Source organism: Cervus canadensis, chromosome 6 (assembly GCF_019320065.1).
Source record: "Cervus canadensis isolate Bull #8, Minnesota chromosome 6, ASM1932006v1, whole genome shotgun sequence".
Lineage (NCBI taxonomy): Eukaryota > Metazoa > Chordata > Mammalia > Artiodactyla > Cervidae > Cervus > Cervus canadensis.
The window spans coordinates 96614302-96629132 of NC_057391.1; the positions used below are offsets into that span (position 1 = coordinate 96614302).

A 14831-nucleotide genomic window follows, 5' to 3' on the forward strand; every position below is an offset into this window, starting at 1 on the left:
TTTTGTGAACTACCTGTGTGCTGGTATCTTTCCCCTCCAGATCCAAGCTCTACTCTCCTGCCGTGTGTCCCGAGAGGCTCGCTCACCTGTGTGGGATGGTCTAGAAGAGTCCTGTGCCCTCAGGCTTCTGCTTTGCTTTGTCTTGACCTATGAAGACCCCCGTTAGGAGACAAGAGTCAGGAGAAAGGGAGGATGGGGATGCCTTGGTGCGCTCTGCGCTGTGTGGCAGCAGGCCGGCTAACACTGTCCACCGAGGGACATAAGTCCCGCCAGGCAGCGGGAACATCCCGGACACACTGCTGTCTTGTTTCTCCCACTTAACACTAAGTCTGATCCCTGGGTCAGAAATATCGCCTGGAGAAGGAAATGGCAACTCACTCCAGTATTCTTGCCTGGAAAATCCCACAGACAGAGGAGCCTGGTGGGCTACAGTCCATGGGGTTGCAAAGAGTTGGCTACGACTTAGCAACTAAACATCAACAACAGTTACAATACCTGGCCAGCCTATCTAAAATTTCATTTCTCATGTAGGTGTCGCAACAAGTATTCTGATCAACAACATCAACAGTCAAAGGTGGCCATTTATTCTGCTCAAGTGAAGCATGACTACTCTGGGTCTGAAATTCTCCAATCCACAGGATAATGCTGGGCCAATCATGGCGTGCTGTGAGGTATCTCCAGAGGGCTTCAGGAGAATACGAGCTATATCCTAAATAAGAACAAAATGCATTTTAAAAGAGCAATGGATGATGATTACTGACATAAAACTCAATACTAATTGTAATACTAATAATACATCATTAACATGATGATCTGGGCAAATATTTAAAAGAATTACTCAGGCCCTCTGCTTCTTTTACTATTTACCTCTTTTGTGCTGTTCATTTTCTAATGGATAGATCAGCAGGAGGAAGAGCTAAATGGTGCCTCCCGTTACTACAGTGGTTAAATGAAACTTGGGAATTACCTGTGTGTTTCATTTATCTTGCCAGGCTTCTTTTTCCCTTTTCTTTTCCTTAGTATAAACAAAAGCATCAGCTGTAATAATAAACGTGAATTTGACACCCTATGAATTACCAGTTTACCATTGTAAAGTTATTCCCCAGAGCCCTGGTATGATACAGATTCTCAGTTTACACAAAGAGAAACCAAAGACTATTTTGAAAAACAAAGAACGCCATGGAAGCTAGGAAGAGAACTCTGAGCCTTGAAATTTCATATTCACTGAACCAGATGATTTTTCTCTTTCACAATCACATTATAAATCCCTTACAAAAACGTAAACACAAGAAAATGCTCCCAATATAAAGACTTGCATTTTAAAGCAACTGAGTATTTTTCCCCAAAAGGAATTCGAAAATGAAGACACACCAAAATATTCAAATACCAATGCCTAATTTAATCTTCATTCATTCTTTTAGGCTCTTTCACACTTGCCTTCTGGATTTATCCGGGGGAGAAGGATGGATTCTTGTGTTGGCTGATTCCACCACTGAGCCCAATTTAACACAATTCTATGATCTTGCTTGTTAAGTTTATCTTTATGATCATATTTCAGGAACGGGTCCAAAACAGACTTGTGCTTGGAAAAATCTTGTTCCTTTATCCAATATCTAAAAGAGTGATAGGAAATTTTTAAATTTTGGAGGGAAAGGCATCATTCCTTTTTCTCTGCTCAAGAAGTTCTACTCTTTTGGAGAACACGTAATTCAGTATTCTTAATTTTGTATTTATTATCTTAAAATATATCTGATATGTACATACTGATGTGACAGGGAATTTTTCAGGCCCTTCTGGAGGATACAAGTTTAATTTTCATAGGGAATATGAGCTCAAGTCCATGTAAGAAGCCCAAGATAACAATTAGAAACTAAAGCTTATCTACAGTATTCTTCCCATGTTATAAGAACAGGGCTAATGAGACTACCTGGGTAAAGACTGGATCTGCATATTTTCTTGTAAATGTCCTGAATAAAACTTCTCAACTTGATGCACAAAGTCTACAGTCCTTTTCTCTTTTTCAGAAAAATAATTTTTTTCTTTAAAAATTTCAACCTTGAACAAAAAGCAATTAAAGAAAAAAATCACAAAGAATCAAGAACATGTGCAAAACAAATGCCATGAGATTAAATACCACTTAAGAACTGTATTTTGAATTTCTGAGGCAATGTCTGTATTCACACAAATTTTCCTTTAATACAATGCAAAATGCTCATTTAAATAAAGACAAGGAGTTGTCATACTTCTACTTTACGAGGTATTAGTTGAATGTTAAAAGAATCTGAAGTTTCACCAACATTTACTAGAAAATGTAAACTATTCAGTCTCACCTTTACCTACCAGAAAGTCCCGTATACTTTTATCAGTTGTATAGAAGCATATCTTGAGCAACTGGTCTTTTACATTAAAGCCCTGAAGTAAACACAGAAAATCAAGAAAACTTAACATTTTGTAATAGAGCTATTTGAACCTAAACCTATGTTCAATACAGAAGTACTCTATTACAGAAATGTGCCTTGTTAGAATTCCACAGCTTTTCTGCTCTTGTAAACGTTCATTTTTCTACATATATCATAATATTTACAGACTATCTCTAAATCCTTAAGGTGATTTGATTTGCCAGAATGGCAAAGGCAGCACACAGAACAATTTAAGGTAATGTCAGGCTACCACAGGACCAAAACTACAGGTCTCTGCTATGATGATTCTCTTGAAGACAACCGTCAATGCACGTAACAAATCTGACATACTTTTACCCCTCTGAACTTCCGGAAAATTACCATGGGCAAGACCTCAACCATGAAGATGAGGACCATATCTCAGTCCAGGAACCCCATCTCTAGGACATTCCTTTTTCAAATGAAGTAAAACCATGGAGCACAAAGCAAAGGTATACGCCATTTGAAAGCTCAAGTGGCGATATGAGATAACATAAACAATAAAGAATGTCCCCCAACAAATAACGAGGTCCTCTGCACACTCTGAAATGTGCAAAACCTTTTATGAGAAACATCGTTTCCCCTTCTAACCAAAGTACCAAATCTAATAGAGAACAAATGATGGAAATTCTAACCAAGAATCTCTTCCAAGAAAGCTCTTAGTACTAAAGAATGTTTCTCAGTATTACTGTCATAATTTCCCAGTAAAAGCTACACACATTTCTGAGGTTTGTGACATGACTACGAAAACAAATCAATTTTCCTAGCAGCCAGAAACTGTATTAAACAGACAAGAGAACTTCTTTCATTAGCGACTTTATGATCAGACAGACAAATTGTGCCACTTACCATATTCTTCAAAAGCTCAGAGGCTTCCTCTATATTGTTTTTTTTCAAATTGTCAAAGACCAAATCTAGGCCTATTCTAATCAGTTCCTCAAGTCTTTGAGTAGAATGACTGTTAATCCTGAAGAAAGTTTGTGCCTCTGGTATTTTGTTGTTTAAAATGGCATTGGCAATAACTTCCTAGGAAAAGGAAGAAAAACATCTGCCTTTTGAGTTCCTTTTTATTACCTTAATACGTTTATCAACAAGGGACTTGTATATTTACTGAGTACCTCAATAAGAGACTTTTACTGAAAATCTACTACTAGATTTGGGGCTTGGAAGGGGATATGAATTGACCAAAATACAGACTCTGCTCTCCAGAAGCTTTTAGACGAGTGGAAGAAATGCAAATAAAGCAGAGATTATAGTACTGCATGATACAGGTGATGATACAGGCATTCCCAGGGTTCCAGAGAGGAGGGATCAGAAGAGGAATATCTAAATAAGAGAAATGAAGAAAAAAGAGAAGGGTTCCTAATAGAGCTGACCGATGAAGTAAAAGTTTTAAAGACAAGTAAGTGTGATGTATGTTTAATGAGAAAAGAACATGACTTCCAAAAACAGAGAATATTTAATATGCAGAGGCATAAGGGCAAGAAACAGTATCAAGCCTTCAGAGAACTCCAAAATACTCAATGTAACTAGAGAAAAAGCTGAAAAGAGTAGCAAATGCGACCTGAAAGAAAAGTAGAATCTCCATCATAATGGCATGGTGTGTGAGACATGGGTTTTATCCTGAAGCTTATGCAGAGCCACTGAAGGATCTTAAAAGCTAGGATGATAAAATCATACAGATATATTTGGAAGATACATATATTTTAGAAAGGACACGCACACGTTGGCATGCATGTTTTTGGAGACAGATTCCACAGCTTTCATCGAAGTGGACTGTAACCTCCCCCCAAATTAAAAATCAATGATTATGAGTAAAAAGAGCAGAGGGCCATAGATGAAACCTTGGAACACATTAAAAATGGGGAAAACAGGAAATGAAGCCAGTGAAGGAGACTGGAAGAGAGAACCCTAAGAGAGTGGAAGGAAAATCAAGTAGTTTTTGGTCAGAGAATAATTAAGAGACAGAAAACACAGTCACACCAGGTACTTCCACGTCCTTCTACCCTAAGAGGAGCCGTCCTGTGACCCTGGCAGCATCTCAACCATAGCACTTTCAAACCCTATCAATGCTGATCATCTGGGCTAAGCTATTCTGGCCTTGGTCTTTTCAATGCCAACATCCTCCAAGAGATTAGAAGAGTTCCTCCAGTCCCTAGTCAGAAAGAGGGCATCACAGTTTGGTCGTATTAACTTCTACTATAAAAAGAAAGCCAAGCTGAGGAGTATAGAAAACCTAACTGGCCAAATATCTTAACTAGAATCTGAGATAGGAATTGAACTGAATATACTTCCAACTATCTAATGTCATAACTTTCCTAAGATCGAATCACCAGCAGCAATGTGATTCATTCAAAAGTCAGGCAGAAAGGACAAGTCCAAAGTACCATGTCCTGGATACTGAAGGAGTGCTAGTTCACGATGGGTTTGGGGCTGGGTGTTTCTCACTGGATCCAAATGGGCACATTTGGCATAAAGAAGGTGCCTATCTGTATTCTGAATTAAATAAATGAAAAACTTGTAAACATATATTTGAAGTTGTACTCAGAGATCCAAAAATCTATAAAACCTAAAAGCCTTGCCAAAGACTCTGAATCAAATGTACAGATTCTAGGGATTTTCCTGGCAGTTCAGTGGTCAACACTCTGAGCTTTTACTGTGGGGGGTGGGGAGGGGGCGGGACTGATCCTGGGCTGGGGAACTAAGATCCTGCACGCTACAAGTGGGGCCAAAAAAAAAAAAAGAAGGAAAATTAATACTATCACATGTTACAATATGGATGAACCGCAAGTATACAGATTTTAAATTCTATTTCTTCTATCATTTTCTCAGATTCTCTGAATCTGAAAAATAAAAGAAGTGATCATTACTCATATTTACCTCAATGCTGAGTGTCTCCCATATATTGCTCTCCTTTACTTTGGGGACATTTTCATTTATATCATATTCATCTATAGCATCTGTTAGCTTCCAGGGAAACTTAATCATGAAGGTTCGAAGTTCATCAATGTAGCTGGTCAAAATGTCCACTCCTTTCTGTAGATGTTCATCTAGCTCTATGGAAAACACCAGTGTGCCAATTTCATACATAAAGTGTGTGTGTGTGAGAGAGTAGAGAGAGAGAAATAATTCACCATGAGCTACATAACCATAACGAGGTTTACAAAATGGCAAAATTCAAACTCAGTGTTTTCAGATCAAACAAAAAAATCTGAGCTTTTTTCCTATTTACAAGTATCTCCATGTTTTAATATAACCCCCTTCACAATGGTTAGTTCTTCCTGCCAAAATTCCCAGGATTAGAACCCACTTCACTCACTCAATTACACATTACAAATGGCACTCCGCTGGCTTATGCCCTCTCGTGCAATAGGATCACTTATGTATCTGTCCTGACCTAAGGGTAGGATAATTGTCCCTTTATTTCCTGCTTTTCTTACCTTCAATGTGAATAAAAAGCTCCTTTATTTGTTTGTTAAGGAAAGACAGTGTAAGGTTAAGTAACTGTTCTGAGAAGTGCTTGCTCTGGGTTTCAGAATCATTTTCTCTAATTGCTGAGCAAAGTAAATCCAGCGCTGGTGTCAGCTCTTCCACATCTGAGGAGAAACCACAGGAAGGACTATGAAGAACACCAGGACACCCCCAATAAAATTAACCTGTCCAAAAAGACGATGCGCCAATACCTTAAACATAAGAAAGAGACCAACGTCTCACTCTCAAAAAGCTCACAGGACTTTCATGAAGTCTTATTACCTGCAAACTTCAGGGACTCTACTTATCACTAGTCATTATTTACTGGTATTACTAGTAACTAGGATTTTGCTGACCACCTACTCTATTTTAAATACTGTACCTGGTGTTTTATAAATCCTATCTCACTTATTCCATTTAATGATCAGAGAGGTAGGTGTTACATCCCCCTTTCCACAGATGAAGAAACTGAGATTTCAAGAGGATAAGTAACTTGTCCAAGCTAATCTGAACATGAGTGGCACAGAACAAATTTGAATGTAAATCTGATTCCAAAACCATTCTCTTAAATATACAGGGGAAGGCAAGGATGGAGGCCCTGAATCTTCTATTTGCCAGCTGCAAATAAAATGATGCCTGCTCATTCTAGCATTGGCCCCCACCTCTAGAACTGTGTCTGTGTGAGAATGATGGGAAACATGGGTTTTACCATGAAGAGAGCAGGAAAAGCTAATCCTATGCTTCTTATTTCCAGATCCATCCCCACCGTTTAGGGCAGAGCAGTGCAGGTGTGAGTGGAGGCAGGAGTAATCACTGACCACCGAACGGCAGAAGGGGTAATGACCACACAGCTGCTGCTGGAGCTCCCCTCAACACCACAAACCAGGCCTTCCTTTAAATTTAAGCAGACTTTAAAAAAAAAAAAGTGGAGCATAAAAAAAGTTAGCAGTTCAAGAGGGAGGAGGGCAAACTCTGCACTCAAAACAAGAGGATGTCAACTCACACTCAAGTGAGAACCAGCATCACACTGACTGAAAGGGTCTGCTGTTCTTCTCTCCACTTAGAGAGTGTGAGCTGGTAGAGATTCATCCCAATAATGGTACATATGTGAAGTTATACACACACACAGCATTTACAGCACATTGCCAACAATAGCAAAAATCAGAATCAACCTAAATGTGTAATAGAAGTTTGGCTGGGGAAACTATGGCACAGCCCATATAATGAAATTCTGTGCCACCATAAATAGGTATACCTACTGTTATCAAGAAAGATGTCTGTAATACATTATCAAGCGAGAAAAAAAAAAAAGCAAATTATACTGTATGTACATGGGAAAAGACATTTTTTTTTACCCTATCCCTCCAAAGAGAGGATTTGCAATGACTACCTGGCTGAAGAATAAAAGCAGAGCGCCTGTTTATTAAAAATGAAAGCCAAAGTCTTAAAAAGAAGAGTTGGTAATGTAGCAAAAAAGAAAAGTCAGGATGAAAACTAAGCCAGCTGCAGTCACTATATACCTCAGACAACAGCAAGAGTGGGGAGTTTCACAAATGAATTTTATTTTCTTTTAAATAAAATCCTCTTAAATTTCAAGGATCATCTCTTCCTTGCATACTAAAAATACAAAGCACAGTACAGCATGTGAATAATTAATATTCAATGTATAATGAGAGCATTTACAGATTCTCACAACTCTCTCAAGAGTCCAGAAAGTAGACAAAACATGATGACTGAGTCCTGGCTAGTAAATAAGTCACCAGAAAACATAACAATAATTTGAAAGTGATTAAAAAGGAAAAATGATAAATACAAACACAGAAGTCTTCATTCCACTCACGTTTTAAATATAAATGGGATGCAAAGTGATCAAACTGGTCAGATACAGAAGATTTTGAGGATGGAGTCAAAAGATTTTCTTTGCTCTTTAAAAAGAAATCTACTGTGTCCAGCTGGCGGTTTTCTATACCTGCCTGCAATGGGAGGAGATCAGGAAAAAATTACAATAGGAAAAAAAAAATCGGGATACAAATTGCTTTTTAAAACTTTACAATTTAATGTGCTAACACAGAGATACAAGGCTATCTTTATATTGTAGGAGTATCTGAGTTCTAGTGCGGATTCTGACAACGACTGTGTATTCTAGGGCAAGTCTCTAACTTTTTGGAGCAAAAGTCTCTGCTTTAGCAGAAACAGGTTTGAAAAGAAAACACTTCTAGCTCTGTGCATGCCAAATGCTAAGCCGCTTCAGTCCAACTCTTTGCAACCCAATGAGCTATAGCCCACGGGGAGAATCCATGGGGTTCTCCAGAAAAGAACACTGGAGTAAATCGCCCACCCCTCCCCCCCCATGCCACCTCTCCTCCAGGGTATCTTCCCAACCATTTTGTAATTCTAAAACCATTCAAAGTTAGGTACCTGGGGATCACCCTCACAGTTAAGTTACAATCTATTTGAATTAAAATATTACAGCAGATTAATACAAAGTTAAACTGAAAAAGCAGGCTAAATATAGACTTCTGTTTCTAACTAGGAATCTGAGGAAACTGTTCTATAAAGAACACTTAAAAATCATAGATTGAAAATTATACATACAGTTGACCTTTGAACAACTCGGGGGTTAGGGACGCTGACCCTCCTACACAGTGGAAAACCCATGTATAACTCTACAGCCATCCCCCTGAATAAGAGGTTTCACACCCATGAATTCAACCTGCCTTTGATTGCGCAGTACTGTAGTACTCACTACTGAAAAACATCCTGGTACAGGTGGACCTGCGCAGCTCAAATCCATGCTGTTCAAGGGTCAATGATGGTGTATGTGCATGCGTGTGTGTGTGTGTGTGTGTTTATATCTTTAAATGCTCAGGTGAACTGAAAAGAAAGTGACAAAAATCCTCAGAATTAAAAACAAATTTCTGATGGCCTGAAGCAGGGGTTGAAAAACAGGGCAAAGCAACCAAATTCAACTCCTGCCTGTCTTTGTTTTATAGGAAAACAACCACATCCGGCCACTTACATATTGTCAGTGGCTACAACGGCACACCTGAGTAGTCATAACAGAAACCTGCCTGGGCCTCTGGCCCTGGACAGACGTTTGCCACTCCGCGGCTGAAGCACTGCACCGAAGAATCACCTGGAGAGCCTGCTCAAATGTGGGCTGCTGAGTCCAGTCCCCAGAGATTCTGATTTCCTAAGTCTGGGGTGGAGCCTGAAAATCTGCATCTCTAATACATCTCCAGAAGATGTGATGCTGCTGGTCTGGGGACCACACTGAGAATCCAAGGGCTGAGTTCTGGGTGTGAGGCCAGGTAGGCTGGGTGGTAAATACTGGTGAAAGTTATGTGTGGAGGAAAAGAAGAGAAGAAAGGGACTTCCCTGAGGGAGACAGGAAACAGACCCTGCCTTTCCACTACACAGGGAAAGGAAAAACTAAACTGTGTATGCTTAAGTTAGAATAGGGTTGCAAAACAGTTATTAAGTTTGCAACTTTCAAATAGTTCAGCAAAAATAAGTAACATATAGTGAAAACAAATGTGGCAAACTGTTGTGTCAGTCGCTCAGTGTCCCGACTCTTGTGTGACCCCATGGACTGTAGCTTGGCAGGCCCCTCTGTCCATGGGATTGTCCAGGCAAGGATACTAGAGTGGACTGCCATTTCCTGCTCCAGTGGCAAAATGTTAACAGTTGGTAAATGGAAAAGAGGTAAATGGATTTTCATTTTATAACTTTTACAATTTTTCTATACATTTGAAAAAAGTTTCAAAATAACACATTTAAAAATAACGACCAAATAGTAATTCTAGAAATAATAAAAATTGAAACTCAGTGGATGTACTGAATACCAGATTAGACCTACCTGAAAAGAGAAATAGTGAGCTGAATTACCCAAAGACTCAAAGAGATTAAGATAAACTGAGCAAAGTATGAAAATTCTAACTCCTTCCGATGAAAGTGAAGAACACTGTGACAACTGGGAAACGCACGTCCAGCTCTCACAGGGAACATTTATGAAACCTGAGCGTTTACTAGGCCATACCTGAGTCTCAGCAAAGTAACTCATTTGTATGCTGCCAGAGACTAAGGCCAAAACAACGCTGTAACGCCACCTAAACCTAATTAAACTTACTACATGGACATAAAATGTATAAGGGCAGAGGCTCTGCAGTCACACTGCCTGGGCTCAAACCCTGGCACTGCCAGTCACTGGCCAGGTGTATCTGAATCAGGGTTCCTAACCTCTATGTTCCCTCAACTGTAAAATGGAAATAATAATAGTTTTATCTATTGGTAAGAAAATTAATGAGCTAGCATCCGATTATTAACATTAATATTTAGAAAAAATAACTATAGGAAATAACCCAAGAGTAAACATGATTACTTTGGGATAACAGATTTATAAGAGACCAATTTTCTTTTTTTCTCATTCTTAAATTCTCTATAATAAATGTTTTGTAGTACATAAAGGTAAGTCTTTCAATAAATGGTACTGGTAACTGAAAATCTACATGCAAAAGAATGAGGTTGGGTCCTTTCCACTTACCATATATAAAAATTAATCAAAATGCATCAAAGAATTAGATGCAAAAACTAACACAATAAAACTCACAACTTTATAAGAGTAAATTTTCATGACCTCAGAGAACAGACACTGGTTACTTAAGATATGACACCAAAAGCACAAGTAACTGAAAAAAAACCAAAACCCAAACACAAAACTCCCTAAAACAGGTAAACTAACTTCATCAAAATTAAAAACTTATGTTCCAAAGGACACCATCAAGACGCTGAAAATAAAACCCACGGAATAGGATAAAATATCTGCAGATTATACATCTCATAAGGGTCTAGTATCTAGAATATGTAAAGAACCCTTAGAACACAACAATAAAGACAAAGCACTCAATTTACAATTACAAAATGAACAAAGGATTTAAATAGACATTTCTCCAAAGATACACAATACAAATGGCCAAAAAGCACATGAAAACACATTAGTCATTGGGAAATTGCAAGTAAAAACCACGATGAGATACCACTTCATGTTGACTTCACAGTCACTAGGATGGTTATGATACAACGAAACTGGACAAAACAAGTGGATTTGGAGCTATCGGAACTCCTTTACCTCACTCTGGGAGTGTTCAACAGTGCAGCCACTGTGGAAAGGAGTTTGGTGGTTCCTCAAAAAGTTAAAATAACTTGCTAATTCTACTGCCAGGTGTATACCCAGGAGAAACAAAAAATACGGTGATACAAAAAAACTAGTACACCACTTTTCACAGTAGGAGAATTCGTAATAGCAAAAAAGGAAAAACCACCTAGATGTCTATTGATGATGAATGGATTAAAAATATGTGCTGTATCCACATAATGGAAAGCTACTCAGACATAAAAAAGAGTGAAGTCCTGACATGCGCTACATGGATGAACTCTGAAGACAAGCTAAGTGAAAGAAGTCGTCACAAAAGGCCACACAGACAAAGCAGATCAGTGTGTGGAAATGAGGGTGTGTGAAGAGTTGGGAGTGACTGCTAATGGGGTGAAAAAAGTGAGAGTGAAAACACTAGACAGTGAGGATGGTTGTACAACTCTGAACATACTCAAAATCACTCGTAGGTGAATGATACTGCTACCCATAGACAGGTGAATGTTACGGTACGTGAATTGTATCTCAATAAAGCCGCCACTAAAAGATGAGTCTGGTATATAACTTTATTAACTTCTAGTTTTCAACCTTTCCACATGGTACAGTAGAAAGTGCCCTGAGTTTGACTCTAGCTCCTGCCTTATTAGTACAGCTATGGGCCATTCAATCATTTTGAGTCTTAGGTTTTCATCTGTAAAATGAAATGAATACAAACTACCCAACTGGTCACCTGTGGTTATTTTAGCACAATTTAGAGGATGCACAGAAAAGAGTGTTTGTGAACTACGTTCTTGCTGCTTAGTCCCTAAAGTCGTGTCTGACTCTTTTGCAACTCCATGGGCTGTAGCCCACCAGGCTCCACTGTCCATAGGCTTTCCCAGGCAAGAATATTGGAGTGGGTGTACTAAAAAATGCTGTATAAATTCAGGTATGTCACTACTACAAGCAGGATGAGAGTGGTGGGGAAGATAAACCAGGAATGAGTGATCACTCCTGCTTGAGCTTCCCATAGCTTGTTTCCACTTCATTTATTCTCATTAGCTTATTGTTGCCTCCATCTTTTGTAACTTTTACTTTCTTTCAGTTTAGTTCAGTTCAGTCACTTAGTCCTGTCCGACTCTCTGCGACCCCATGAATCGCAGCACGCCAGGCCTCCCTGTCCATCACAAACTCCCGGAGTTTACTCAAACTCATGCCCACCGAGTCGGTGATGCCACCCAGCCATCTCATCCTCTGTCGTCCCCTTCTCCTCCTGCCCCCAATCCCTCCCAGCATCAGGGTCTTTTACAATGAGTCAACTCTTCACATGAGGTGGCCAAAGTATTGGAGTTTCAGCTTCAGCATCAGTCTTTTCAATGAACACCCAAGACTGATCTCCTTCAGGATGGACTGGCTGGATCTCCTTGCTGTCCAAGGGACTCTGAAGAGTCTTCTCCAACACCACAGTTCAAAAGCATCAATTTTTCGGCGCTGAGCTTTCTTCACAGTCCAACTCTCACATCCATACATGACTACTGGAAAAACCACAGCCTTGACCAGATGGACCTTTGTTAGCAAAGTAATGTCTCTTCTTTTCAATATGCTATCTACGTTGGTCATGACTTTCCTTCGAGGGAGTAAGCGTCTTTTAATTTCATGGCTGCAGTCACCATCTGCAGTGATTTTGGAGCCCAAAAAAATCAAGTCTGACACTGTTTCCACTGTCTCCCCATCTATTTCCCATGAGGTGATGGGACCAGGTGCCATGATCTTAGTTTTCTGAATGTTGAGCTTTAAGCCAACTTCTTCACTCTCCTCTTTCACTTTCATCAAGAGGCTTTTTAGTTCCTCTTCACTTTCTGCCGTAAGGGTGGTGTCTTTCTTTAGTTCAGTTCAATTCAGTTGCTCAGTTGTGTCCGACTCCTTGCAACCCCATGGACTGCAGCACACCAGGCCTCCCTGTCCATCACCAACTCCTGGAGTTTACTCAAACTCATGTCCATCGAGTCAGTGATGCCATCCAACCATCTCATCCTCTGTCGTCCCCTTCTCCTCCCTCCTTCAATCTTTCCCAGCATCAGAGTCTTTTCCAATGAGTCAGGTTTTTCACATCAGGTGGCCAAAGTATGGGAGCTTCAGCTTCGGCTTCAGCCCTTCCAATGAATGTGCAGGACTGATCTCCTTTAGGATGGACTGGGTGGATCTCCTTGCAGTCCAAGGGACTCTCAAGAGTCTTCTCCAACACCACAGTTCAAAAGCATCAATTCTTTGCCGCTCAGCTTTCTTTATAGTCCAACTCTCACATCCATACATGACCACTGGAAAAACCATAGCCTTGACTAGATGGTCCTTTGTTGGCAAAGTAATGTCTCTGCTTTTTAATATACCACCTAGGTTGGTCACACCTTTCCTTCCAAGGAGTAAGCATCTTTTAATTTCATGGCTGCAATCACCACCTGCAGTGATTTTGGAGCCCCAAAAAATAAAGTCTGCCACTGTTTCCCATGAAGTGATGGGATCAGAGGCCATGATTTTTGTTTACTTCATGTTGAGTTTTAAGCCAACTTTTCCACTCTCCTCTTTCACTTTCATCAAGAGGCTCTTTAGTTCTTCTTTTCTGCCATAATGGTGGTGTCATCTGCACATCTGAGGTTATCAATACTTCTCCAGCAATCTTGATTCCAGCTTGTGCGTCATCCAGCCCAGCGTTTCTCATGATGTACTCTGCATATAAGTTAAATAAGCAGGGTGACGATATACAGCCTTAACACACTCCTTTCTCTATTTGGAAACACACTCCTTTCTCTATTTGGAACCAGTCTGTTGTTCCATGTCCAGTTCTAACTGTTGCTTCCTAAACTACATTCAGGTTTCTCAAGAGGCAGGTCAGGTGGTCTGGTATTCCCATCTCTTTCAGAATTTTCCACAGTTTATTGTGATCCACACAAAGGCTTTGGCATAGTCAATAAAGCAGATGTTTTTTCTGGAACTCTTGGTTTTTCCTTGGTCCACTGGATGTTGGCAATTTGATCTCTGGTTCCCCTGCCTTTTCTAAATCCAGCTTGAACATCTGGAAGTTCACGGTTCACGTATTATTGAAGCTGCGCTTGGAGACTTCTGAGCGTTACTTTACTAGCATGTGAGATGAGTGCAACTGTGCGGTACTTTGATCATTCATTCTTTGGCATTGCCTTTCTTTGGGATTGGAATGAAAACTGACCTTTTCCAGTCCCGTGGCCACTGCTGAGTTTTCCAAGTTTGCTGGCATATTGAGTGCAGCGTTTTTACAGCATCATCTTTTAGGATTTGAAATAGCTCAACTGGAATTCCATCACCTCCACTAGCTTTGTTTGTAGTGATGCTTCCTAATGCCCACTTGACTTCACATTCCAGGATGTCTGGCTCTAGGTGAGTGATCATACCGTCGTGATCATCTAGGTCATGAAGAGCTTTTTTGTACAGTTCTTCTGTGTATGCTTGCCACCTCTTCTTAATATCCTCTGCTTCTGTCAGGTCCATACCATTTCTGTTCTTTATTGTGCCCATCTTTGTATGAAATGTTCCCTTGGTATCTCTAATTTTCTTGAAGAGATCTCTAGTCTTCCCATTCTGTTGTTTTCCTCTTTTTCTTTGCACTGATCACTAAGGAAGGCTTTCTTATCTCTCCTTGCTCTCCTTTGGAACTCTGCACTCAGACGGGTATATCTTTACTTTTCTCCTTTGTTTTTCACTTCTCTTCTTTTCACAGCTATTTGTAAGGCCTCCTCAGACAGCCATTTTGCTTTTTTGCACTT

General features: G+C 39.8%; 1 protein-coding gene across 5 annotated transcripts in view; it reads right to left on the reverse strand.

Moving 5' to 3' along the window:
- The window catches only part of SPG11 (SPG11 vesicle trafficking associated, spatacsin), a 73069-nt gene that overhangs the window by 46359 nt on the left and 11879 nt on the right, over window positions 1–14831 (reverse strand). For all 5 annotated transcript variants that reach the window (XM_043472791.1, XM_043472788.1, XM_043472790.1 and 2 more), the window contains exons 8-15: window positions 7750–7882; window positions 5879–6034; window positions 5319–5494; window positions 3288–3464; window positions 2341–2412; window positions 1928–2055; window positions 1438–1613; window positions 496–709 (exon numbers count right to left, since the gene is read on the reverse strand). In XM_043472791.1, the coding sequence (XP_043328726.1) occupies window positions 496–709; window positions 1438–1613; window positions 1928–2055; window positions 2341–2412; window positions 3288–3464; window positions 5319–5494; window positions 5879–6034; window positions 7750–7882 (1232 nt within the window). The remainder of the gene's footprint in view (window positions 1–495; window positions 710–1437; window positions 1614–1927; window positions 2056–2340; window positions 2413–3287; window positions 3465–5318; window positions 5495–5878; window positions 6035–7749; window positions 7883–14831) is intronic.